The sequence below is a fragment of the Thermobia domestica genome, chromosome 7, assembly GCF_964235325.1.
Source record: "Thermobia domestica chromosome 7, izTheDome1.hap1.1, whole genome shotgun sequence".
Classification (NCBI taxonomy): domain Eukaryota; kingdom Metazoa; phylum Arthropoda; class Insecta; order Zygentoma; family Lepismatidae; genus Thermobia; species Thermobia domestica.
Genome location: NC_137460.1, coordinates 160,199,751 through 160,224,802, shown reverse-complemented (window position 1 = coordinate 160,224,802; position 25,052 = coordinate 160,199,751). Strand labels below are relative to the sequence as shown.

At 39.3% G+C, this 25,052-nt stretch overlaps 1 protein-coding gene across 1 annotated transcript in view; it reads right to left on the bottom strand.

Annotated features, from left to right (window-relative positions):
- The window catches only part of LOC145689388 (uncharacterized), a 101,810-nt gene extending 80,705 nt beyond the window's left edge, over window positions 1-21,105 (bottom strand). Inside the window, exons 1-3 of the mRNA XM_081763542.1 lie at window positions 20,677-21,105; window positions 16,450-17,269; window positions 1,706-1,826 (exon numbers count right to left, since the gene is read on the bottom strand). Of these exons, the coding sequence (XP_081619668.1) occupies window positions 1,706-1,826; window positions 16,450-17,269; window positions 20,677-21,105 (1,370 nt within the window). The remainder of the gene's footprint in view (window positions 1-1,705; window positions 1,827-16,449; window positions 17,270-20,676) is intronic.
- Window positions 21,106-25,052: the final 3,947 nt, after the last annotated feature.

Sequence of the window (25,052 nt, the reverse complement as noted above, 5' to 3'; positions counted from 1 at the left end):
ATGCCTGCGAGGTATGTTTTAACAAGAGAGTTAAGGGGAAAAAAGTTTTAAATCGCGTGTAAATATTGTAGTTATGTTTTCAGATACAGCTTATCCAGTGTAAGAAAAATATATTTCATTTGATCATAAATGCGAAATCAAGTCTTATTTATTAGATTATCTCTGCTGTAGAAATAGCTGAAATAGAGCATATATAGTTTTTGTCACTTGGCACAGTGGGTAGAATTCGAACCTATGTCCCTAAATGGAGTTCTAATATGATTGATTATAAAAAACAAAAAAAAAAAAACAAAAAAAAAAGATTGTGTGCAAATATTGTAGTTTTGTTTTGCTTATAACATTGTACTTTATTATTATTATTATTATTATTATTATTATTATTATTATTATTATTATTATTATTATTATTATTATTATTATTATTATTATTATTATTAGAAAAAAAATACAAAACTGGATCACTGAAATAGGTGTAATTTCATTTTTGAATGTTTTAAAAGGACACGATGATAGATTTGACTCCATTATAAGTTATGACAGACAATTCAAACACTCTAATTAGGGTTGTATTTAATTGACTACAGTATTAGAATTAGGTGTTATTGAGGTTTTGCAAGGAATGTAGAATAGAAGTAGAAACTGTGAAAATGATTTTTTTTTTTTTTGAAGGTTTGTCTTTTGTAAAATAAGTAGATGCTAATGAGTGTAAATAACGAAAACTATGACGTAACAATCAGCACATCGTTAATCTATTTTATATTATATATATATATATATATATATATATATATATATATATATATATATATATATATATATATACACTCATGTGCAAAACTTAAGAATAATGTGAAAATACATAGACAACAGTTTTGGAGAGTATGGTAAATGTATATAATTTATCCTATTACACATACCTGACTGCTTGACACGCGTAACTCCCGATGTTGGCGCTTGGTGATGCTGTATACACCCATTGAACGATGGTTGGTGATGAGCGCTGTTTCAATACGCAAGCACTTTTGTTCGAGACGTTAGAAACTTGTGAGTCAAAGCTGCATTACTTGACATAGTGCCAGTATACGTGTAGGAGAATGGCGCAAAGAGACCATATTGATGATGTTATGCGTGGAAAAACCATCGGGCGACTCGATAAGATAAGAAAAAAAGGTCCTATGCACATACAGCATATTGAACATATTGGTAGAGTTAGCGAGGGCCGAAAGCATACGAACAGTAAGTTCGAAGCGGTAGATATCGACGTGCAGAGACAAACGCACGTTCGTCGAGCACATCTCAGGAGATGTTCACTAACTACCTCTGAAAATTGTCGTGGAAGTAAAACAGACTTCTGAAACTTTGATATTTAGATAGGGCACATACTAGTTCCTAAGTGAAGTCTTGACCCGACTACGACAGGTCCCCTAGTTTTGGAGCTATGGACCTTTAAAGTTTATTTTTTCATGTTTTCGGCAGCTTATAACTCCGAAAAGAAGCATTTGTGCACCCAGGTGGGTCTATACTTTTTGTCTTATCTTGGTGTTAGGAATCACCTCCAAAACGTTGTGGTGTTGTTATGAAACACCATATATATAACGGTTTCATTACTTTAATGATTTGGTTCTAATGACCTACCTACTTATTATTAGTCATATTGCAAACATCTAGATTTGGTTTACTATTTATTATGTCTCTACTGACTCACCTCTCTTGATGAAACTTTAGGTCCTCGACTTTCCCCTCTTTACCAGGTTTTGCATCACTCCATGGCAGCACATCAGGATACTTGTCATAACCGCTTTTCCCACCTCTGTAAAAACACCGCACTGTTAGCAGTCATTGAATTAATATAATTTCTTGACCCTTAACACCTAAATAACGCAGAAAAAATTTAGAAGACATTTAATGTAAATACCTATACAAGACTAAAGCAGTAAACATTCAGTGTATTTCTAGTTAGTCCACATGCATACCGGCGTAGTATTAGTTTCTGAGTATAACATTGATTCTCACACATCCCATATAGTAAAAAACCGAAGCATCATCAACAGCTTTTCCCACACACATATGGACATTCTTCTTTTCAAATCACCCTTTAACATCACTCTTAACGCTCTGTATTAACTACAAACTACAGGTTATTAAGAGCCTACATCCCTCCCCCACGTTTTGCGAGGATCGAATGCTTTAGCAATATCAAGAAGCTTTTGGAGAACAAAACGTATGCGTTTTCACTTCTCTACGGAATGAAATTGTGTAGTCTGAAAGAATGCAACATGGAACGAAAACCATGTTAAATGGTAGGTACGAATTTTCAAGTGTAGGCCAAATGAGGTAGTATTTCAGTGACTTCTGACATTAGTAATTCCCCGACAACATTCTTCCCGTTCTGCACTGTTGCTAACAATGGCAGAAAATATCGCACATTCGTTGCACTTGTCGGTATAGATGGTGAAGATTCAGAAAAAGATCCATGTGGTCTCGTTTATAGTACGCGGCAAGCGAATTGAGGTATGACCTTGTGCACTACTCTCACGTCGACCAACCCGGTTGCAGTGACGCTGCCAGCGGAATGAGTTGGAAGATTGCTTCGGTCCAAACGAATAGCCAAACATTATTTTTTGATCCAAAATAGAGTATACTTTTCTTAAAATGCTGGGAAAACCACAATGATTCTAGCCTCATTTATTCGTATTTTAGAACAATATTATTTTTTTCTGTGATTTCTTATTGAGTTTTTGCTTCAGTACCAAAGTAGATTTGCCTAATGGTAATTAGTAATTATTAGAATTTGCAATAATTAGAGAATTATCACCCAACTGAGTTAATTTGGGCTCAAGTCAGGCCCGTGTTGGCCCCCGGGACATGTCCCGGTGCGCCCTCCGAAGCATCACATTATATATAAAGGTACATTTTTATATAATAAATTCTTATAGTTGTTATTGGTAAGTAGCCCATGATAAGTACACTGCGATCTTTACACAAGACGCCCTTGCGAAACCACATCAAAGATAGACGGTTTTATTTATTCTTCTGTGTGACACAGTTCTGTACAATGACTACATACTGTTACTTTTGGTAAAGAGCCCGTGAAAGGTACAGTGCGCCCTTTGCATAAGGCGCCCTTGTGAAACCACATCAAAAATAAACTGTTTTATTCTTCTGTATGGCTCAGTTCTGTACAATTAATACATATTGTAACTGTTGGTAAAAAATCCGTGAAGGGTACAGTGCGCCCTTTACGCAAGGCGCCCTTGTCCTGTGATTGTTCATGTGTTTTAGATCAGTATTGGAATAATCAGTGCCTATTGTATTTCTAAAATATAGCTACAGTGATTTACTAATATATATTTAGCTTCATTTTGTTTGACAAAAAAAAATCTTACAAGAACTAAATTTGTTTCTCTAGCAAAGAAATTTTCACAGTTTACCTATTGACGCTATTAAACAAACCTTGGGTTTTAATACATAAAATGACGCCCCTATTTATACAGGGTGTAACTTAATTAACATATCAAACTTCAGGAGGTGACTCCTGACACGGATATAAAACGAAAAGTATACAACAACCCGAGTGAAAAAAATGCCTGCTTTTGACGCCTTGGTCACACGAAAATTTCTCGGAAAAAATGTAAGAACAGCAATAACTCAAGAACAGAACATCGGATGGAAGTCGGGTAAAACAGAATGTCAATTATTTTTAGTCGTAGATCCCATTAGTGTACAATCGGATATACTGCAGTGATGACACAAGGGTGACTTCCAAAAAAACTGGAGTATTCTTTCGAGTATTTTATCAAACGTTAAATGAGGAAAACGAACAATAATCAAGTACAATATTTCCACAATCAAAAATAATAGTACATCTTTCAAGTTAGAAGAACACTTCGAATTCGAAAGAAAGAAAGAGCGATACACATGTATGATTGATCTATTTTGTCTCAGCACAGAAGAAACTCTCGGGAGAAGGATTTAAACGAAACGAAGTCTTTAACGTATCACAGGTGTATCTTTTAGGCTAATGGTAATGGATGTCAAATGAACGGCTTTCTTTCAAAGTTATGAGTGTGTGAAATGGAAAAAATAACTTTGACCGAAATTAGGTTTAAAACGACTGTGTATTGGACAAGAAGGCGGCATGTAAAGGAAAAACACATAGTATCCAAAAATGCAAAGATCATATACTGTAGATGAACGAGAGTATAAGGGATTCTCCATATGACAGGGATTTCCATATATTGCGTGAATACATATTGGGCAAAAGTAAGCTGCATTAAAATGTTTCCTCCTCGTAATATGTTATTTCGTGGAATTTGATACTTTTGTGCAGAGAAGCTACAGAAATGGACGAAACATGAGATATTGTATATGTTGCATAACGAGACAAAGAAATGCGTTGGGACAGTATACTTAATTTATCCGTTAGGTAAATCTTCCAGGGATACTTTCGAGGGGCTTTTCCCTTCTCCTGGAGTTGGCAAACCGCCTCTTAATCCTGAGCTACGAAAAACTAAATTCCTATTGTGAATATACCAAAATAGTGTCGTAGTGTAGCCCACTTATATTTTGATTTTTTCACTGCTGGAAAAAGTTTCTAGAAGAAAACACATGAAACAAATGGTGGAAAATCTTTTTCGAAGTTTTCTGTGCACTTTGGACCTTGATGAAATACCTACACGAAGGAAATAAAACGAGGCACTTTTGTTTAGACATAGCAGCACTTACGGAATTGTCGTCCTTTGTGTGCCACTTGCGAGTAGGTCACAGAAGCCTGTATAGCAATTTTGATGTGGAAGTCATAAACTAGCGTATCTGTGTTGTAGTGGACATCTGACGCAACTTATGAGTGATATACAGAGTTCGGTGCTTTCATATTACATGTGGAATTCCTGTATAACAGGATAGGAAGTGTTGCGTACAACGGTAGAGTGTTGTGTCCAGCTATTCACGGTCGTGTAAAACTGTAGACGGTGTTTAAGGAAAATTGATTATATTAATCTGTACGTGCCTGCGCAATAGTAGATTACCCTGTCCACGAGCAGGCAGATATACACCTCATTTATGGAAAGATAAGGGGAAATAGCCCAAAGGCAAGGCGTTTATATCGTGACCGTCGCCCTAAAGAGAGTAACTGTTCTATTTTTTCCACGCCTCCATATTCGCCTTCGGAAGATAGGGTATCATCAATTTCCTCTACTCGAAATAGGAGGAAATCGCACTATGTGGACAGTTGAATTTGAAGAAAGTGTACTGGGAAGATCAGAGGCCGCCCTGAAACTAGCAGTAGCCACATGTAGGGCGTAAAAATCCACATGCAACTCTAGTGAACGATCAGCAGAGATATTTAGTGTGAACGCGCGGTATGGTAGATAATTTTGTTGTAGGACCTTATTTATTACCGGCCTGCCTGTGTAGGAGTACGTATCTTTTATTTTTAAGTAATGTACTTCCAAACTGGATAGAACATGCACCCTTGAACATAAGACAGCAGATGTGATCCCAGCATAACAGTGCACCTGCACATTTTGACAGGAATATGCAGACCTAGCAACATGAAACATTCCCAGTTAGTTGGATTTTGAGAGATTGACCTGTGTTATGACCACCTCGTTCACCGTACCTCACGCCCCTTGATTTATTATTTTAGGTTATGAAACGCCTATTGTATGCAACACCAGCCACGACAGCCGACGAACTTGTCGATCCAGTTAATATAGCTGCGGCAATCATCTCCGAAATTTCAGGTGTGCTTGACCGCAAGCAGAAAAATTTGCTTCGCCGATGTCATCTTTGCAATGCGTTCAATGGTTTACAATATCAGACAGTGAACTTTTATTCTTCACAGCTGTCTTGTGCACACATACTGTATTGCACAAATACTGTACAAGGTACTTCTGAGTTTTTCGCAGATACCTTACTTTGTACGAAACAGAATAAATCGGTAGTTTTGTATTTCTTTGTATCATTGTGCAACACGCGCAACAGTTTGTGTTTCGTCGAATTTCATTGCTTCTGTGCTCGGAATGATAATCTTCCACGGAATTACGTATTACGAGGAGGAAACCTCTTAATGCAGTTTACTTTTACCCAAATTGTATTCACATAATTTGTGGAAATCACCATTATAATATCAAGAATCACTTGTACTCTCGTTCATCATACATAATCTTTTCCGCCTGACTGTCGTTAGAAACCTAATCTGGTTCAGAGTTATTTTTTCCATTTTCACATACTCGTATCTATGACAGAAAGTCGTTCATTTGACATCCATTGCCATTAGTTTAACAGATATAACTGCGATACGTTAAAGACTTCTTTTCATTTAAATTTTTCTCCCGACAGTTTATTCTGTGCTGATACAAACAGATCAATCACACATGTGTATCTCTCTTTCTTTCTTTCGAATTCGAAGTGTTCTAACTTGAACGATGTACTATTATTTTTGATTGTTGAAATCTTGTATTTGATTGCTGTTTGTTTTCCTCCATCAACGTTTGATAAAATACTCGAAGGAATACTAAAGTTTCTTTAGGAATCACCCTTGCACCGTCACTGCACATCTGATTATACACTAATGGAATTTACGACTAAAAATAATGGACATTCCCTTTTGAACAATTTCGATCCGACATTTTGTTCTCGAGTATGGATGCTGTTGCATTTTCTCGAAAATTTTCGGGTGGTCATGGCTCAGAGGCATTTCTGCACTCTGGTTGGTCTATACTTTTCGTTTTATCTCCGTGCCAGGAATCATCTCCCATGTTTCGTATGTTAATTAGGTTACTATATATATATACGTATATATACGTATTCACACTTCTTTGGGCGCCCTTTTGGTAGACTTGTCCACCGTCCTCGTTAGCATCCCAGCACGGGCCTGCGAAGATCGCCAATAATTTCTTCATTACCAAACACACGATCTTCACTTCAGATGCCTTCTTACATTACCATCTGAGGCTCATCACCTGATCAAAGGAGTTGATTTTTTATGTCATGATAATTACAGATTCACTCCTCATCACTCTGTTAAAACCTATCATGAAGAGTCTTTTGTAGGAATTTTCAAAAAGACTATATTACTCAGCTATCTCTAAAGTAAAATTTTTAGAGAAAATTCGGAAAGCGTAGGACTGTCTGGTGCAAATATATAACGTCATTTCGGATATATAAATCTTTTTCGCTAATTATCGGGTATTCGTTCCACGTTTATCTTTAATAGTGTGGAGGAGGAGCCCAATATTCGTAAATAATCAACTATTCATTGATTTGTTGACGAGTACGGCATCTCCATACCGAAAGTGTATTCACTTTCTAAAATAATAATCATCACCATCGCCATAGCGATTCTGTTATTATTAGCAGGTCACTTGCCCACCTTAGAAGCTTCCACTGTCTTCAACTAACCTCGTCTTCACGTACCATTTTTCTGTTTTTATATCGTCTATTAATTGTAGTCTCCTTCGCCCCCTTCCTCTTATCACCATACCCTCTAGCACGTCCCTCTTGATGTAGTTCCTTCTTACACAATGTCCCAGCCAATTTTCTTCATCTTCTCAATAATATATATAAAATTTTTCTTTTCTCCACCACAATTACTAATACCTTATCCTTCGTTTTCCGCTCCATCCAGCCAACTCTCTCCATTCTTCTTCACACTCACATTTCGAAAGCTTCCATTAGTTTTTCATCATTTTTCCGTGATGTTCATGTTTCTGACCCATACAGTACAATATTCCACTAGTCCTAAAAGGCACAAGATCTAAAATTTAGGACTAGTGCCTATATTTTTAGGACTTATGTCGTTGAGGTCTTGTGCCGTTTAGGACTTATGAATGTTACCCGCGTTCTCTACTCACGTGAGAACATATTCAGTGTGAGTAGTGATTCTGACGTACACTGATCTGGCGAGAGTTGGGAACACGCAATGAACCCAGAACATTGTCGAATATGATCCTTTTGGCAGTCCAGGTGTGCTTGTGTGGGGAGGCATAATGTTGCAAGGACATAACTATCTCCAAATCCTTGAACGTGGTATACTAACTAATCAACATTATTGTGACACTGTACTCTTCCACGTGCACCTTTTAAGACGAGCAGTCTAGCCCAGCTTCATCTTTATGGATGATAATATGGGATCGCATCTAAAAGTATATGAAACAGAGCTCTTGGAACGAGAGAATATTCATAAGTAGATTGATTTGCCTGATTTTTCCCTTAACTTAAATGGCATCAAGCACGTGTAGGATGTTATAGGGTGGCATCTTGCAACACCGTCCAGATACACCAAAGACCATCCAGCAGTTGGCACAGCGTTGGTGGAGTAATGGAACTCCATAGCACAACAATGATTACCAACTTTTTTGAGCAGCATAGGAGAACATTGCAGAGCAGGTATCGCTGTCTATGGTGATCACACGCTCTTCTAAGGACCATTTCCCTCCTACTGTGATACGAGGGTTCCATCATGAGTTGCACCTCTGTATAAGAGTGCTATTTTTGATCTTCTAATCACATACTTCTTCCTGCTGTTTCCTCTATTATGTTGTAGCACTACACTTTAAGTATGGTTCAAGTTTAACCGATCTATGCCACTTGAGAGTGAAACAGCATGTGAATTTTACCTTCTTTCTAAAGTTTTTGCACGGTAGTATAAACAGGATGGACCATTTATCTTTATATGCCTTCGTAACTTTTAAACTAATGGAGGGACAAAAACACCGAAAGCTTGTACCAAATATCAGCGAGGGGATATTGTTTGGCATACTCTGTGATACCACAAATTTAACAGCGTTGCCAACCCAACATAATGTATTTTTCAAATAGCACTACGTCAGCTTATTATATATTTCAAGTGGAAATCTATATGTAAAACGAAAACATATAATACTAGACTTGTTATACGGTGTTGTAAACTAAGGACACTGCAGTAGCACAAACATACAAAAACAAACAAATTTTGGAAGGTTTTAAAACAGTAATAGTTTAAATGAGACGGACGGGATAATGCACATCCAGTGTCTGAATATCGAATACTACAGTCATCATACGACGTATTTGGAACAAGTAGAAACAAAGTTACAAGGAATTGAAAACTTGATTTTTTCAAGTTACTTTATTTAAAGAAAAAAGTGCTTAGATAAGTATCACATCGAATTACGTACATGGTTTTCAACAGGCATAAAGATCATAAGACCGTTTCCAGCAATTTGATATCTCAAACAAATCGGGAGATGTGAATAAATAGTAAAATTCGATATATTGCTTAAAATGGAGTATTTGTGGGAACCTTTTAAAACATTTATTTATTTTGCTTCTATAACATTACAATACTTTTTCGTAGATATAATAACAATAAGATCTCGGAATTACATATTTTTAAGCAGCGTTACAAACTTTAACAATTTTTACCATATATCCAGAATGGTATGAGATATTAAATTGCTGTATACGGTTATATGATCTTGACATCTATTGAAAGCTATTGAAAGCTATTTTCGTCGCCCGACATTCAATACCGCATATCTCCAATTTTCGCGAATTTGAGTTTTTGATACCATTAGAATAAGCATATGATAGCGTACAATCTGATTAAGTAGTATAGCTATATTACGACAAATGGCTCTGTTATTCCCTTAAAAGTAATACCGCGTATAATGAGGTTACAGCTAGTTTCCAAACAGTTTTTAGTCTCCCCTGTAAAGTTGGTGAAATGTTACTTACGCGGTGTTGAATCTCAGGCGTTATGTAATTGGATGAGATTTTTATCCAAACGGGTTTAAAAAAAGGAAAAAAAAAACTTTTGAAAAATCGAATTTTCAGTGCCTTGTAACCTTATTCCAATTCACTCGAAATTCATAATATAAGAATGCAAATACAACAAATTTTATAAAATACAAATACAACAAATATGCCAGCAGCTAAGCGTTTACCAAGCAACGATCTTGGTGTAGTGATTAAACGCTAGATTACAAAACCAAAGAACGGCGGTTCGAATCAGCTGCAAGTAGTATATTTCTATTTTTTTAAATAATGTATACAGCACAGGAAAGGTGGTAAAAGAGAGCGTACTACCCGTTTAATATGTTAAGTGAAAACGAGTTAAAAATTTCGGTGGAAGTTATTAGAGAAGTGAGACAATGAAAATGAGGAAGCAAGTATATTTAATCAGGGGTTGTATCAGAGCGTGGTGACTGGAAAAACTAGACATTTTCTTGCATTTCGCCCATGCGAGTCTCTACGATAGGCAAATTTCTTCAGAAATGTGCGTATTGCAGAGAGAGAGAGAGAGAGAGAGAGAGATGCTCCCGGAACTGAGAGTGTGGTGCTTCCATTCAAATCAACGAGATGACAAATAGATGCTTACATAATAAGAATGCCGAATACAAACAGCCATAAAACAGCAAAGTAATAATTGCAAGCGTTAACACCTAAGGTTCCAAGATCCGAATAACATATCACTAGAGACCGGATGTTAGGCAAAATGCCTATTCTGTAATATTAAAGATGTGATAAAAAATAACGTTTCAAAGTTTATGTGGGGGGTTATAGTTTCGATTTAAGCCAATTTTATTTTGCCTATTTTGCCTATTTCGACCTTTACTGCCTAAATAATTGCTTTAGTGCCTAATGTTGCCTATTTTATGCATTTTCTTTAAAATAAGCCTTCATTGGGAATATATATAATTTATACAACATAAATAAAGACGCATATAAACGTATAATAAGTGTTTGTAAATACAAACACGTGCTACGTTACAATGTACATACAGGGTAAACTTCAAAGATGTCCATATACTTTGGGAGGTGATTAATTACATCAAAAGAAGACAAAAAGTCCTGTTGTATTTTGTCGAATTCTGTGTCATGTACGAGTGACAGTGGTGCCAACTTGGAATTGAAAATCAAATCTTGACAATTGGAACGGAACAGATAGGTGTGCACATACGTTGAGAGGTGATTCGTGACATGAAAAGAAGACAAAAAGTCCTGTTGCATGTTGTCGAATTCCTCGTCGTGTACGAGTGACAGAGGTGCCAACTTGGAATCGAAAATCGTACACACACTTCGACAGATGATTCGTGACATGTAAAGAAGACAAAAAGTCCTCTTGAATGTCAGGTATGTTTCTATATTCTTTGAACATATCTATGACCTGAACCTATTTTTAATAGTATTGAGTATTTATCTTCATTATTTCGAGTTACATTTTAGTCCCTATTTTACTGCCTATTTTTAAATTTTTTGTGCCTATTTGCCTGCCTATTTTACAGGTTTTTAGTGCCTAAACATCCGGTCTCTACATATCACTAATGTCCCGAATGCCAAAATATTGTGACTTACACAACTCCGTCTCTTCCCAAATGTGTCCTGTGAAAACAATCACAAGTTTTGGGATGAGGGACCATATTGAGACTTCAATATTAAACTATATAAGTAGACTTTTAGCAGATTCGTATTCAGTTATTTTTTTCCACAACAAGTTTTATTGATATTCAAGACAAGACAGCAAATATATTGATATTGATATTTGTGAACGACAAAACGAAGTTTTTGCAACACTGCGTTACACAGTGAATCATGCATATTACACTCGTGAGTTTTGTTATGCAGAGGCTAGCCACCCAGGCACGCTGAATAACGCCTCAAGGAAGCAGCGAGGACAGATAGCGATACAGTGAACGGAACAAGCAATGCATTAGACACATTTCAAGAGAAAAAAAAGAAAGACCCCTCTTTCCACACTTCATGCTGTAGTTCTAACTTCCATTTCCCCAACAAAGTTACATGCCTAGACTATTATACAATTCCATTAGACTTAATCCAGAGCCTTTAAACAACTTTGTTCTACAAAGGGAAACGTAGAACGCTACACTTATAGATATACCATACATAGATAGTTAAGTAGAAATAGATGAATGCAATTAACCCCACATAATATCGATTATCTAAATATACACTGGTTTCAAAAAATTAGACACATAACAAATGAATGAATGAATGTATGGGGGTTAATGGGGACGTCAGCAACGAGGCTATATGTCCCCGTCACGATTAACACGGTTGCTCTGGACTAAAAGATATAAAGAGAAACGTTAAAATACTAAAGCGCAATAAACAAAAGTGCTGCTAAATAAAAGGAGAAAATCAAAAGAGAAAATAAAAGAATAAATAAGCTAAAACAGATAACAATAACAATATATAGAAACAATAAAAGTTAACAGAAATTAAAAATTTAGCAGCAATAAAAACCTACAACATATTAAAATAGCTCAGAGAACGTGAGCAACCCCACAAGCTTTAACGAAGTCAAGTACCCGGCGAACTATATCACGTGAATCCCCCAAAGCGCGGGTAAGAACAGAAGGCAATCCGAAACGTTCTCTGAGAGCTGAGTATTCAGGACATTCAACAAGAATGTGCTGAATACTCAGCGGAACTATACACTCCTCACAGTACGGACGGTCCAATCTCCGAAGAAAGTAGCCATGCGTCAGATGAGAGTGTCCGATACGCAGGCGCGCCAGGAGCACTTCATCTCGACGACAATGGCACGAGGACGTACGCCATTCTCCTAGGAGGGGCTTGACTGCATGTAACTTATTCTCAATGGCCTGGTCCCAATCGGCTTGCCAGTGAGAGCGCATCAATATGTGAAAAAACGAATGAAGATCGGAGCAAGGAAGGCTATGCTCCAGTGCAACCCCGGCCAAGGCGGCGTTCTTGGCAGCTGTGTCAGCACGTTCGTTTCCCCGGATGCCGACATGACCCGGCACCCAGCAGACAACGACGACACAACCCTGTTGCTGCAATTGATGGCGTCGCACAAGAATGTCCTGCACGAGAGAGTTCATACTAAAGACATTCTGTATACTCAGAACCACGCTCTGAGAATCGGTACAAACAAGCACACGACGTAATGAAAGGGTGAGAGCATGGTCCAAGGCAAGCTTAAATGCAGTCAATTCAGCAGTGAACACGGAACACAGGTGATGCAAATTGAATTCTGAGCTGCCCTCGTCGGTTACAAAGGCACAGCCTACAGAATCCCCATCCTTAGAACCGTCCGTAAAAAACACACTAAAATCGGGGTCTGATCTAACAGTGCGGCAAACTCTTGCTAGTACACCTAGGAACTAGTTTGTTTTTTTCGAATGCAGAGACAAACGTAAATCGTGCCGAGGTAGACGAAGCAGCCATGGTGGAATAGCACAAAAGCGAACCAACGAAAGAGAGGGCCACACGAAATCGTCGGCAAGGAAGCTCTCGCACGCACGGATGTACCATGGACGTGTAGAGCGAGGACGTGTAGCATAGCGCTCAAATATCCGACCACCACGGAGACATGGTCTACACGGGTGGTCTGGAATACAACGCACATGCGCAGAATAATTAAGGAGAAGTCTACTGCGACGATATACTAACGAAGGTTCATTGGCTTCAGCATACAGGCTGGTGACGGGACTAGTTCGGTAGGCGCCAGTAGCAATACGAATACCCAGGCGATGCACTGTGTCAAGTTGTCGTAACAGAGAAGCACGAGCAGAACCATAGACAATACAGCCATAGTCTAACTTGGACCGAATAAGACTACGGTACAAACGAAGTAGAACAGTACGATCAGCACCCGACGTGCGGTGGGAAAGGACACGAAGGAGATTCAAAGCTCGAAGACAAGAGTATTTGACATTCCGGACATGTGGTGCCCACGACAAGCGACGGTCAAACACCAGACCCAAGAAACGGACTGTATCAACGAATGACAAACGGGTGCCATCGAAGTACAAGTCCGGGTCAAAAACGCACGTACGCTGCCGGCAGAAGTGAACACATTGGGATTTCTCGGTGGAAAAGCGAAATCCAGTCTCATTCGACCAGCGAACGAGACGATTGAGAGTCAGTTGAAGCTGTCGCGTAATGCCGCGAAGGTGGCGGGAGCGACAGAAAATGACAAGATCGTCAACATAAAGCAGACCAGACACAGGAGGCTGGATCTGCGAAAGAACGCTGTTGACTGCGACAGCAAACAACGTGACACTAAGAACACTGCCTTGTGGAACACCATTTTCTTGTACAAAGCGCTCTGAGAGAGTAGAGCCCACACGCACTCTAAAGTGACGCTCGTGAAGAAAATTCGAAATAAAGTGGGCCATATGCCCACGAAGACCCCAGTCATATAATTGTTTTAGGATTCCGTAACGCCATGTGGTGTCATACGCCTTCTCTAAGTCGAAAAATATAGCTACAAGATGTTCGCCGTTTAGAAAGGCGTCTTGAATTTCACCCTCAAGATGGGGGGCCGCGGTGGCTCAGTGGTAGAGCGTTCACCTCTGGTGCTTGGGGTCCCGGGTTCGATCCCAGCCCCCGCCAAGTGAACTTTGTGGTGGACAAACACCGTGTGCGTGGGTTTTCTCGGGGTTCTCCCGTTTCCTCCCACTTTCTTCATTCCACCATTTCACTCATTTCTCATAATCACCGTCTCCTTTAGCCTAACCGGCATAAACGTGGGACGTAAAACTCAAAGATTTCATTTCATTTCATTTCATTTCACCCTCAAGATAAGCGAGATTGTCTGTAGTGGAGCGGAAACGACGAAATCCACTTTGAAATTTGCTCAAAAGGGAATGCGATTCCAAGTACCACACCAGGCGCTTGTAGACCATTCGCTCTAGCAGCTTACAGACACAGCTCGTGAGAGCAATGGGTCTGTAGCTCGTGGGGCTAGTTGCGGCTTTCCCTGGCTTTAGGATGGGAAGAACCAGGGCCTCACACCAAGCAGGTGGAAAAAACTCTTCAACCCAGAGGCGATTATACAGCTGCAATAATGCAAGCTGAGAATCGCGGGAGAGGTTGCGTAACATATCATAGTTAACACGGTCAAGCCCGGGAGCAGTATTGGACGATTCGCGGAGAGCAGAATCGAACTCAACGAGCGTGAAAGGAGCATTATAGTCCTCACTGTTGGCAGTACGGAAATTGAACGGGTTTCGCTCCAGCTGAGGACGGGAACGAGCAAAGGCTGGTGGGCAGTGATCTGACTCAGAGATAGTGGCAAAATGGTGGCCCAGTATATTAGCGATCTCTGAGGGATTGGTCTCTAGAACACCATGCAGTTTTAAGGCTGGAACAAGAAGTAAAGAAGCGGATCCGTTTAGGGAGCGAACCCGACGCCACACAGTTGACATAGGTGTGCGACTACTGATGGATGAAACGTAATTCATCCAGCTTTGGCGCTTCGAAAGCTTGATAAGACGTCTAGCGCGAGCATGTAGAATGCGGAAACGCTGCAGATTGTCGTCAGTTGGATGATGATTAAAAGTGGCAAGAGCGTGCCGACGAGCCAGGATAGCCTCACGGATTGCCGCAGACCACCATGGAACACGCCGGCGAGAAACGTCGCCACCGCATTCGGGAATGGAACCATGAGCAGCATCAAGAATAGTCTGCTCAAATGCCTCTGCCACAACAGCTACAGGGAGATCATCACGACAATGAAACTCACTGAGCTCACGGAATTTACGCCAGTCAGCACGCTTCAAATTGAAGCGGCGGAGAGGAAAAGGTAGAATAACAGGGAGACCTTCGACAAATAACGGGAAGTGATCACTGCCACAAAGATCGGGATGCACCCTCCATGTCAAGGAGGTCAAGAGACCAGCACTGCACATGGAGAGGTCGATACAAGAATATGTGCCGTGAGCAGTGGAAAAATGAGTGGGACTGCCATCATTAAGGATAAGCAGGCCACTCTCCTCAAGAAATTCGGTGACCTGTCGGCCACGACCGTCAGTACGGACAGAACCCCACAGACGGTGATAGGCATTAAGGTCTCCTACAAGCAAGACTGGCGGCTCAAGCTGATTGAAGAGCTGAAGCAGATCGGCTGTTGTAAAGCCTTCTGAGTGAGGAACGTACAATGAACAAACTGTAAGCGGACGAGAAAAGTATACTCGTACCGCAACGGCTTGCAGTCTGCATACGATGTGAATTTGCTGAGAATGGACAGAATCTGAGGCACAGACTGCCACGCCGCCAGCAGCGTGGTCAGCGTCTGGCTTATCACATCGATACATAGTATACCCAGAAAGAAGGAAGGACTGGGTAGGCTTAAAATGGGTTTCCTGCAAGCAGATAAGTACAGGCGAGTGGTCAGTGATCAGTTGGATCAATTCCTCACGGTGACTACAGAAGCCATTGAGGTTCCACTGAAGAAGCGCCATACAGGGTAAGATCAACGTTTGAGGCGAACTTTCCCACGGGGTCCAATAACAGCCCACTCGGAGTCCATCAGTTCGTCCTCCACCATGTCAGATTTCAGAGAAACTGCAGGTGGCTTACGAACTGGAGTAGGTTTCGGTCTCTTAGGAGAGAGAACCGTCTCATTGAGCCTTCGGATATGCTGGCTAAGTTTCAGTCCGGCGATATAAGGTGATCGGCGATGGGCTGGAGTACGCCGAAGACCACCACTAACAGAAACTCGTGGGGTTTTAGAAAGTTCGCTTGTGGATGCGACTTGGGTCTTGGGGTCACCACGGTCTCGAGGACAGTATCCGTCTGGGTGGAAACGGTAGACGTTTGTGTCGCTACAGATTTTGTGAGAAGCGGCTGCAACTCGAGCAAATGGGACAGAAAGCGAGGGAGGAATGTTGTCCTTTAATCGACGCTTAGCGTCAGCAGCTGAAATCTTCTCAACGACCATGTGCTCTCGGATACGTTTCTCGCGTTGAAAGGCGGGACAGTCGCGAGACCAAGCGGAATGCTCAGCCTTGCAGTTGACGCAGAAGGGCTTGGTCGCTGTACAGGGTTCCGCACCATGACTACCCTGGCCACAAATTGCACAAAGTGCAGCACTCGCATTACACGACGTGCTGGTGTGCCTAAAATGTTGACATTTGAAACAGCGCAAGGGACTAGGTATATATGGCCGAACTCTTAAACGATGGAAACCAGCCTTGACGGAATCCGGAAGTGTGGGCAAACTGAAAGTAAGAATCAGTGACTGTGTAGCTACGAGTTCAGCTGACTTCTTACTTTTGATGCGAGCGACATCAATAACATGTTGGTCCGCCAACTCAGATTTTATCTCCTCCTCGGTAGCATTGAGGAGATCCCAACACGATATCACCCCTTTAGAAACGTTCAGTAGACAATGGGGTTCTACTGACACGTTCACTGGTCCAATTGAAGTCAACTTCATGAGCTTCGCCGTTTGTTTCTCGTCCATGGTTTCCACCAATAAAGTGCCATTCCGCAAATTCTTGATATCTTTAACCTGCCTGGCTTGATAATTAATAACTTTATTAATAACAAAAGGGGATAAGCCCTTAATAGCACTCGGACGGTTTTCCTCAGAGGTGGCACTGTCAACATCTTTATCTTTGATTACAAGATATCGGACAACAGGGGTCACGATACTTGTCTTTTCCACAACCTCCGTTTCAGTTTGTTTGGGCTTCTTCCGTGAGGGAGAGCCCGGATCAGATATTAAAGTGTTTTTACCCATAAAAGTATGATTTTATATAAACATTTATGAAGGAAAAAAGGGTGTGAGGTCACACCGGGGCGTTAAGAGGGGAACTAACGCTACCCCTGGCAATCCCTTCATCACGCCCAACACCTTAGGATCAGCGTGGGGCCGACGCGGTCAAGAGGAATGGAAGTGCAAAGAAAAACCATTCCCGTCGACAAAAACGCGTGGCCCCGGAAAAAGGAAGAAATGAAACAAAACAAAATAAACCTGGCAAAGAAAAGGATAGACCCCCACCAGCCCAGGAAGAACAAAACAAAACAAAAAGGTGCGGATTCTTTTGTATTTTAATTTTTGTTGTTTTCTATATTATTTTTAGTTTTGCGATTTTTTTTGTTTTTTTTAAATATATTTTCAAAGACTCAGCACGCCGGACAACACAAACACTGGACGCAGACAACATTAGGCCGGGTGGGTGCACGTCCTCCCCAAGTGGAGGAAGACGTCCACTAGACCTTCCTCTTCCCGACTCCCACCAACCACCCGCGAGTCCGGTAGCGGTATTCGCGGCTGAGAGGGCATGCAACTATATGACGATGAGGGGTGATACATGAATGAATGATGAAGCCGCCCACTCAGCTCCACCCCCTCCCCGACGATGACGGTCCGCTACATGGAGGGGGTAGACACATAACAAACAGTCACAACACCATTATAACCTATCATATGTTAATTCCACATCACAAGCTGTAGAATGAAAACAGTAAACTGACCGTGGAATGAAAACCATAGAAAATAGAATGATTTTTTAAAAAATTACAATTATGAACACAAGTTAGTGAAGGAAGCAATGACGGTCAATGAAAAGAAGATGATCAGAGGTCGGATTTCGAGAAATAACTTGATAATGAGATGAAAACAGAATTTTATAAAAGGAATGGTTATGATGCGCTAGACAAAAGATGGTTGCCTGTTTCGTCTCGTCATGTAAAAATGCCTCGTTTTAGAGAGGCGAGAAAAATCCTGTGTTTCGTCTTGTGCAGTGACGGATCTAGCTCGGGGCGGGGGGCGTATTTTCAGATTGATGAAAATAATTGAAGCTATTATTTATATAGTTTTGAAAATGTAAAGGAAGGTCATGATATACTTATCATAGTCTAAATTCAGGCAGCCCCTCCAGTTTTTACCTTCTAGATCCGCCAGTGGTTTCGTGGCTCTTCCGGTGTCATCTCGTGTTTCCCAAACGAGACAAATTGTTATCTACTCTCCTTTCGTCTAATTTTCTTTCGTAAACCTCATAATAATAGAAGTAAAATTGGAAGCCATGAGGCTTCGAAATGTAACAAAGTTTACAAGTTAGAACTGATAATCGGACGAGAGAGGGCTATGGAATGCTTTCAAGACATTTAAAACGCGGCGAGTCCAGACAAGGATCTGTCACGTTTCGTCTAGGAAAACGAGACGAGGCAGACGCTTTGTCTCGTCTCGTCTCGGATTTAACAAAGCCTATATTGTATCGCCCATGCTGAATTGAAAGCTTCTTACCAGAGATGAAGTAGATCGTGGGCCGTGGGTCAACAAGATGTGACCCACTGTAACCCACCATCTGCCGTGACTCACCATACACCAGTGACCCACCATAACCTACATACCCAGTACGACCCACCGACACACTCTGCTTAGTGCATTGTATATAGCACCCTCTGAAGAGTGGTGAATTTGTTTACATTTTACTTTTAGGATCTCCATTTTCTTCTTCTTCTTCTTCTTTTGCATTTGTTTCTATTTATTTGCCTGAGATGTGTATATCTAACAAGGACAAGGCAGACTTTGTTAAATGAACTTAGGGGCCATCTTTCGCGAGGTAGTAGTGCACATTTAAACTGGGAGAGCGCAATAGCCAGAAATAGCCTAGAAAATGCGTTTTAAAGTTTCGACTGGCCGTATATATGGTACGAAGCCTAAAATTATCAAGCGGCGGTGTGGCAGAGTGTGGAGCATTCGCAACTCCCGTGTAGAGGGTCCAGCGTTCGATTCCCGCTCGAGCCAAGTTGTTTTTGCTTTTTACCAATAAAGTAGTCATTTATAACTACAAGTAAAATATTAATTCACTATATGTTCATATATTCTAAACGATAGGAATTTTCAAATCAGTTGTAATACTTTTCAATGTTTTATGTGAACTAGATACAAAATATAACCTATTTCAAACATATATTGATATCACTAGCTGTATTACGGTTACCACAGTCGTTGTGTCCGAAGTTTCATGTCTATATCTGTGGACAGTGTGCGAATTGGAAGGGGAATGAGGGGAAAATCCGCTAGGGAATACTGGATGAATGCTATAGCCAAAGGGTATTTCCTAATTATCCCCCTTGCAATTCGCACTATGTCCACAGATATAGACACGAATCGTCAAGTACATTTTTCATTTAACGATTTTACGAAATAGGCTATATTTGTATCTAGTTCACATGAAACATTGAAAAGTTTTACAACTGATTTAAAAATTCCTATTGTTTCATGCATTATAAACATAAATTAAACATAAGTTTCTTACAAGGCTGTCTATATTCCTTATTATAAATTAACGAGAAATGTTACAGTTTCGGAAGTATATCACTTCCTTCTTCAGACTACTGTTCCAACTGAAATCATAGATAACGTAACATAATTTGTTATCTCCACCAATCAAGAATCATTTTTTCATTTTTCATTAAAATTCAAAATATATGCCCATTGTTGTGACAATTTTAAACTCTTAACAGAAATAATACATTGTTAACTAAACTTTATATTTCTTTTAATATATATTAACTAAATTAAATACCAATTAACTATCTAAATATAGAAATTTTCTACCTAATATTGAATACTAACTTTTCTACCTGAATATTGATTACTAATTAACTACGTGAATATTGAAAAACATATAAATAAAATTTAACTCTATATTGTCCTTATATTCTACTTTTCTTCTTTCTTCTTTCTTCTCTTTTCGAAATGTCTTCCCATTCTTCATTAATACTCAAACCACTATTCAAGTTCATAGCTTTAACATACACTTCTTTTATCCTCTTCGCTTCTTTCCACTTCCTAACCAGATGTCTCCCTTCATATTCCAATATTTTCGCTCCTTCCCAGTTTATTTCGTGGCCTGTTTCATCTACGTGCTTGTAAAAGGCATTCGTGTCTCTCTTCAATCTTACATCATCTTTATGCTGTTTTAAACGTTCTTGTATTCTCTTCTTGGTTTCTCCTATATACACCTTATCACACATCCCACACGATACTTCATATATCACTCCTTTCTTACATAATTCCGCTGACGTTCTCATCTTCTTTTTCTTGATGATATCTATTATCTTCATTCCTCCTTGCCTGTACGTCTTAATACCTTCTCTCTTAAGAATTATTCTTATCTTCTCTGATATCACCCCTGCACTTTCAATACCATGCCATCTTTTCTTCTTGTCCTCTTCTTTCTCTTCTTCTTTCTCAGTTTTCTTACTTCTCTTCCTGCTCTTTTTCTTGTCCTTTTCACTGTAACCATTGTCTTTCAATTGTTCCCATAGTCTTTCTATATCTTTCTCCTTTTGATCTTCCTTCGTATTTATCATTTTGATCTTCTCTTCCATATTCCTAATGAAATTCATTTTTGTTCCTTCATCGACATCACTTCTTTTATTGCAGTAAATTTCTGATGCACATTATTTTTGAAACCACGATGTTATAAAATTTCCTTCCTTTGTTCTCTTTACTTTGATATCTAAAAACATTATTACACTTTCCTTTTCTATTTCCTTCTCTAACATGATACCTTTTCTTTCATCATTCAATTCTCCAATAAATTTCTCCAATTGCCTTCTGGTTCCTTTCCATACTCCAAAACAATCATCCACATACCTACAAAACAATATTAGTTTATCACCACCTTTTTCTATCACTGTTTTCTCCCATTCATTCATTACCAGATCTGCTATTACTGGGCTTATAAACATATGGTGAATTAATATTTTACTTGTAGTTATAAATGACTACTTTATTGGTAAAAGCAAAAACAAGTTCACTCGAACGGCAATCGAACTCGCGATCCCTTACGTGTAAATCGTGAATGCTCCACACTCTGCCACACCGTCACTTGGTAATTTGAGGCGTCTTATCATTTATACGGCGAGTCGAAATTTTAAGACGCATTTTCTACGCTATTTCTGGTTATTGCACTCTCCCAGTTTGTAATATTAACACTTTAAATATGCACTACTACCACGCAAAAGTTCATTTAACAAAGTCTGCTTTTTCCTTGTAAGATATAGTCATCTCAGGTAAGTAAATAGAAACAAATGCCAAAAAAGAAAAAAAAAAGAAAATAGAGACCCTAAAAGTAAAATGTAGACAAATTCACGACTGTTCAGAGGATGCTATATACAATGCACTAAGCAGAGTGCGTTGTAGTGAGTCTGTAGATTATGATGGATCTCTGGTTTATGGTGGGTCACGGTGGATGGTGGATTCCAGTGGGTCACATCCTGTTGATCCACGACTCACTAACTGACTTACACATCTTGACCCACATGTCTCACTTGACACAAGACCCACTTCAATTCTGGTGAGAGGTTTCCAATTCAGCATGGGCGAGACAATATAGGCTTTGTTAAATCCGAGACGAGAGGAGACAAAGCGTCTGTCTCATCTCGTTTTCCGAGACGAGACGTGGCATGTCCTTGTCTGGACTCATCGCGTTTTAAATGTCTCGAAAGCATTCCATAGCCCTGTCTTGTCCGATTTTCAATTCTAACTTGTAAACTTCGTTACATTTCGAAGTCGCATGGCTTCCAATTTTACTTCTATTACTATGAGGTTTACGAAAGAAAATTAGACGAAAGGAGACGAGATAACAATTTGTCTCGTTTCGGAAACACGAGATGACACTGGGATATCCACGAGATGAGACACAGGCTTCGTCTCGCATCGCTAAAATGGGACAATTCAACATGAGGAGAAGAAACAGGCAATCATGTTGTGTCTAGTGCATCATAACAATTTCTTTCCTAAAATTCTGTTTTCATTTCATTATCAAATTATTTCTCGACGTCCGACATCGGATCATGTTTCATTGACCGTCACGGTTCCGGAACCTTAGGTGATAATGCTTGCAATTATCACTTTGATGTTTTATAGTTGTTTGTATTCCGCTTTCTCATTATGTAAGGATCTATTTGTCAACTCGTTGATTTGAATGGAGGCGCCTCACGCTCAGTTCCGGGAACATCTCTCTCTTTCTCTCTCTCTCTCTCTCTCTCTTTCCGTTTCAGAGGTGATGATAGACAAAAGGGCAAAATTGCATAGAAATTTTACGGCATTTCTGGCAAGCTGGTCTCTGCAATAGGCACATTTCTGAAGAAATTTGCCTGTCGTAGAGACTCACATGTGCGAAATTCGGGAAAATTTGCAGTTTGTGAGATTACCACCCTCTGATATATACCCCTGATTAAATATACCTGCTTCCTCGTTTTCATTGTTTCACTTCTCTAATAAATTTCACCGAAATTTTTAACTCTTTTTCACTTAACGTATTAAACGGATAATACGCTCTCTTTCACCACCTCTTATGTGCTCTATGCATTATTTTTTTAAAAAACTACAAAAATATATACTCGTTGGAGCAATTCGAACCGCCGTCGTTTGGATTTGTAATTTAGCGCCTTAACCACTACACGAAGATCATTGCTTGGTAAACGTTTAGTTGTTGGAATATATGTTCCCATTTGTATTTTATGTTTCCACTTCGACAATTTCTACTTTCTTTTTCTCCGCTTTCTCTGTATTGATTTAATTTTCATATTCTAGATGGTTAGAGGAATGTAGTGGCTAAGACACTAGATTGAAAATAAAACTAGATTGTAAGTTCGAATATACTACAAGTAGAATGATTTTTAATAATGCATACAGCACGTGACAGGTGGTAAAAGTGAGCCTATTACCCGTTTGAGATGTTAAGTGAAAACTTGGTAAAAATTCCACTGACATTTATTAGAGAAATGATACAATGAAAATGAGGAAGCAAGTATATCTAATCAGGGGTATTAATCAGAGGGCGGTGATCGATAAAACGAAATTTTTACGAATTTCACACATGTGAGTCTCTACGATAGGCAAACTCCTTCAGAAATGTGTCTATTACAGAGACCATCATATTCCACTGATTGCGCTAGTGAAAGTTAGTTTAAGAATAACAAATGGTGTAGTGTTTTTTTTCCTTAGAACGATAAATTAAAAAGAGCATACTGCAGATGAACGAAGTGTTTCGAATGTCTTAGTAATTTCCTTGCCCTTTCCCAATTAACATGCGTATCTATCATGATACAAGTGTTTGCGTCCACTTTCTTAAGGATTGCTCATTTAGTATGAGTAGTCCCTCTTTGATTCTTCACGATTGCTTTGAAAATAAAATAACTTGAAAAGGATTTAAAGCTATATTGATTAGCTGTATTACTCAGAAGTCCAGCACTTCACCCCTACATTATCTTCTCATGCAACATCATAAACTAAATATTGCTAAGTTCAGCCACAGTGTCAAACGTTGGTCCCATCCCACTATCACCTCCTGTTCTCTCGATATGTTATCAACATTTTGCCTAAAGAGGGATCTGCCGTGGCCCCATGGCTCCCCATGACAATGACTCTTCGTTCTTTTTGCATTGAAATCGCTTATTTTCCTGAGTACTATGAGTGCATACTGTCCAACGTTGCTCCCATCACTCTACCATTTACCGTTCTCTCGATATAAATTGCTAATATTTTGTTTGCAAGGGAGATATGGCGTTACAATCATTACGTTTGAAGAAGAATTGAGGAAGATATTGCTTGCCACAAACAACACCAATTATTATTATTATTATTATTATTATTATTATTATTATTATTATTATTATTATTTTACTTAGCACTAATGTTGTCTACCACTATTTGCAATGCAATGTGTTACTAAAAAGCAAATCAAATAACGCTCCTCGCCATTCACGCTCCCGAACTCGAAATACATGATTTACAGTTCTCTGTGTTAGGGGAAAGCACATTTATTATATTATTCTTTCAAATAACACGTTTCACAAGTTACTTCACTTTTAATGTGTAACTTCATATCCTAACTAACAATCATCTGGTTCCGATAGGAAAATATCCCCCCCCCCAACTGCAAAAGAAAATGCCTGACCGTAGCAAAAGGGCGTGAATCTTCTTTAGGTGATTAATAGGGTCCAATATTTCAATAAAAGAGGATAAGCCCCTGCACATAAATATTTCAGTAAAAGAGGAAAAGTTACTTAAACTTTGTGAATACCCATTTATGGGCGAAATTTGGTTCCCTTGGAACTTATTAAGAGTTTGAAGGGCCTCAATTTCGAACATTTTCATCTGATTATTCTGGTTGACAAACTCAGTCAAGATATTTCAACAATTAATGTTTGTGCCAAGTTTCGTCTCAATCCGCTGAAAATTACGGTGGTTATGGCTTTACAAATAGCGTTATATGTATATACACAGACAGATAGATATATAGACACACAGAGGGAGAGAGAAAAAG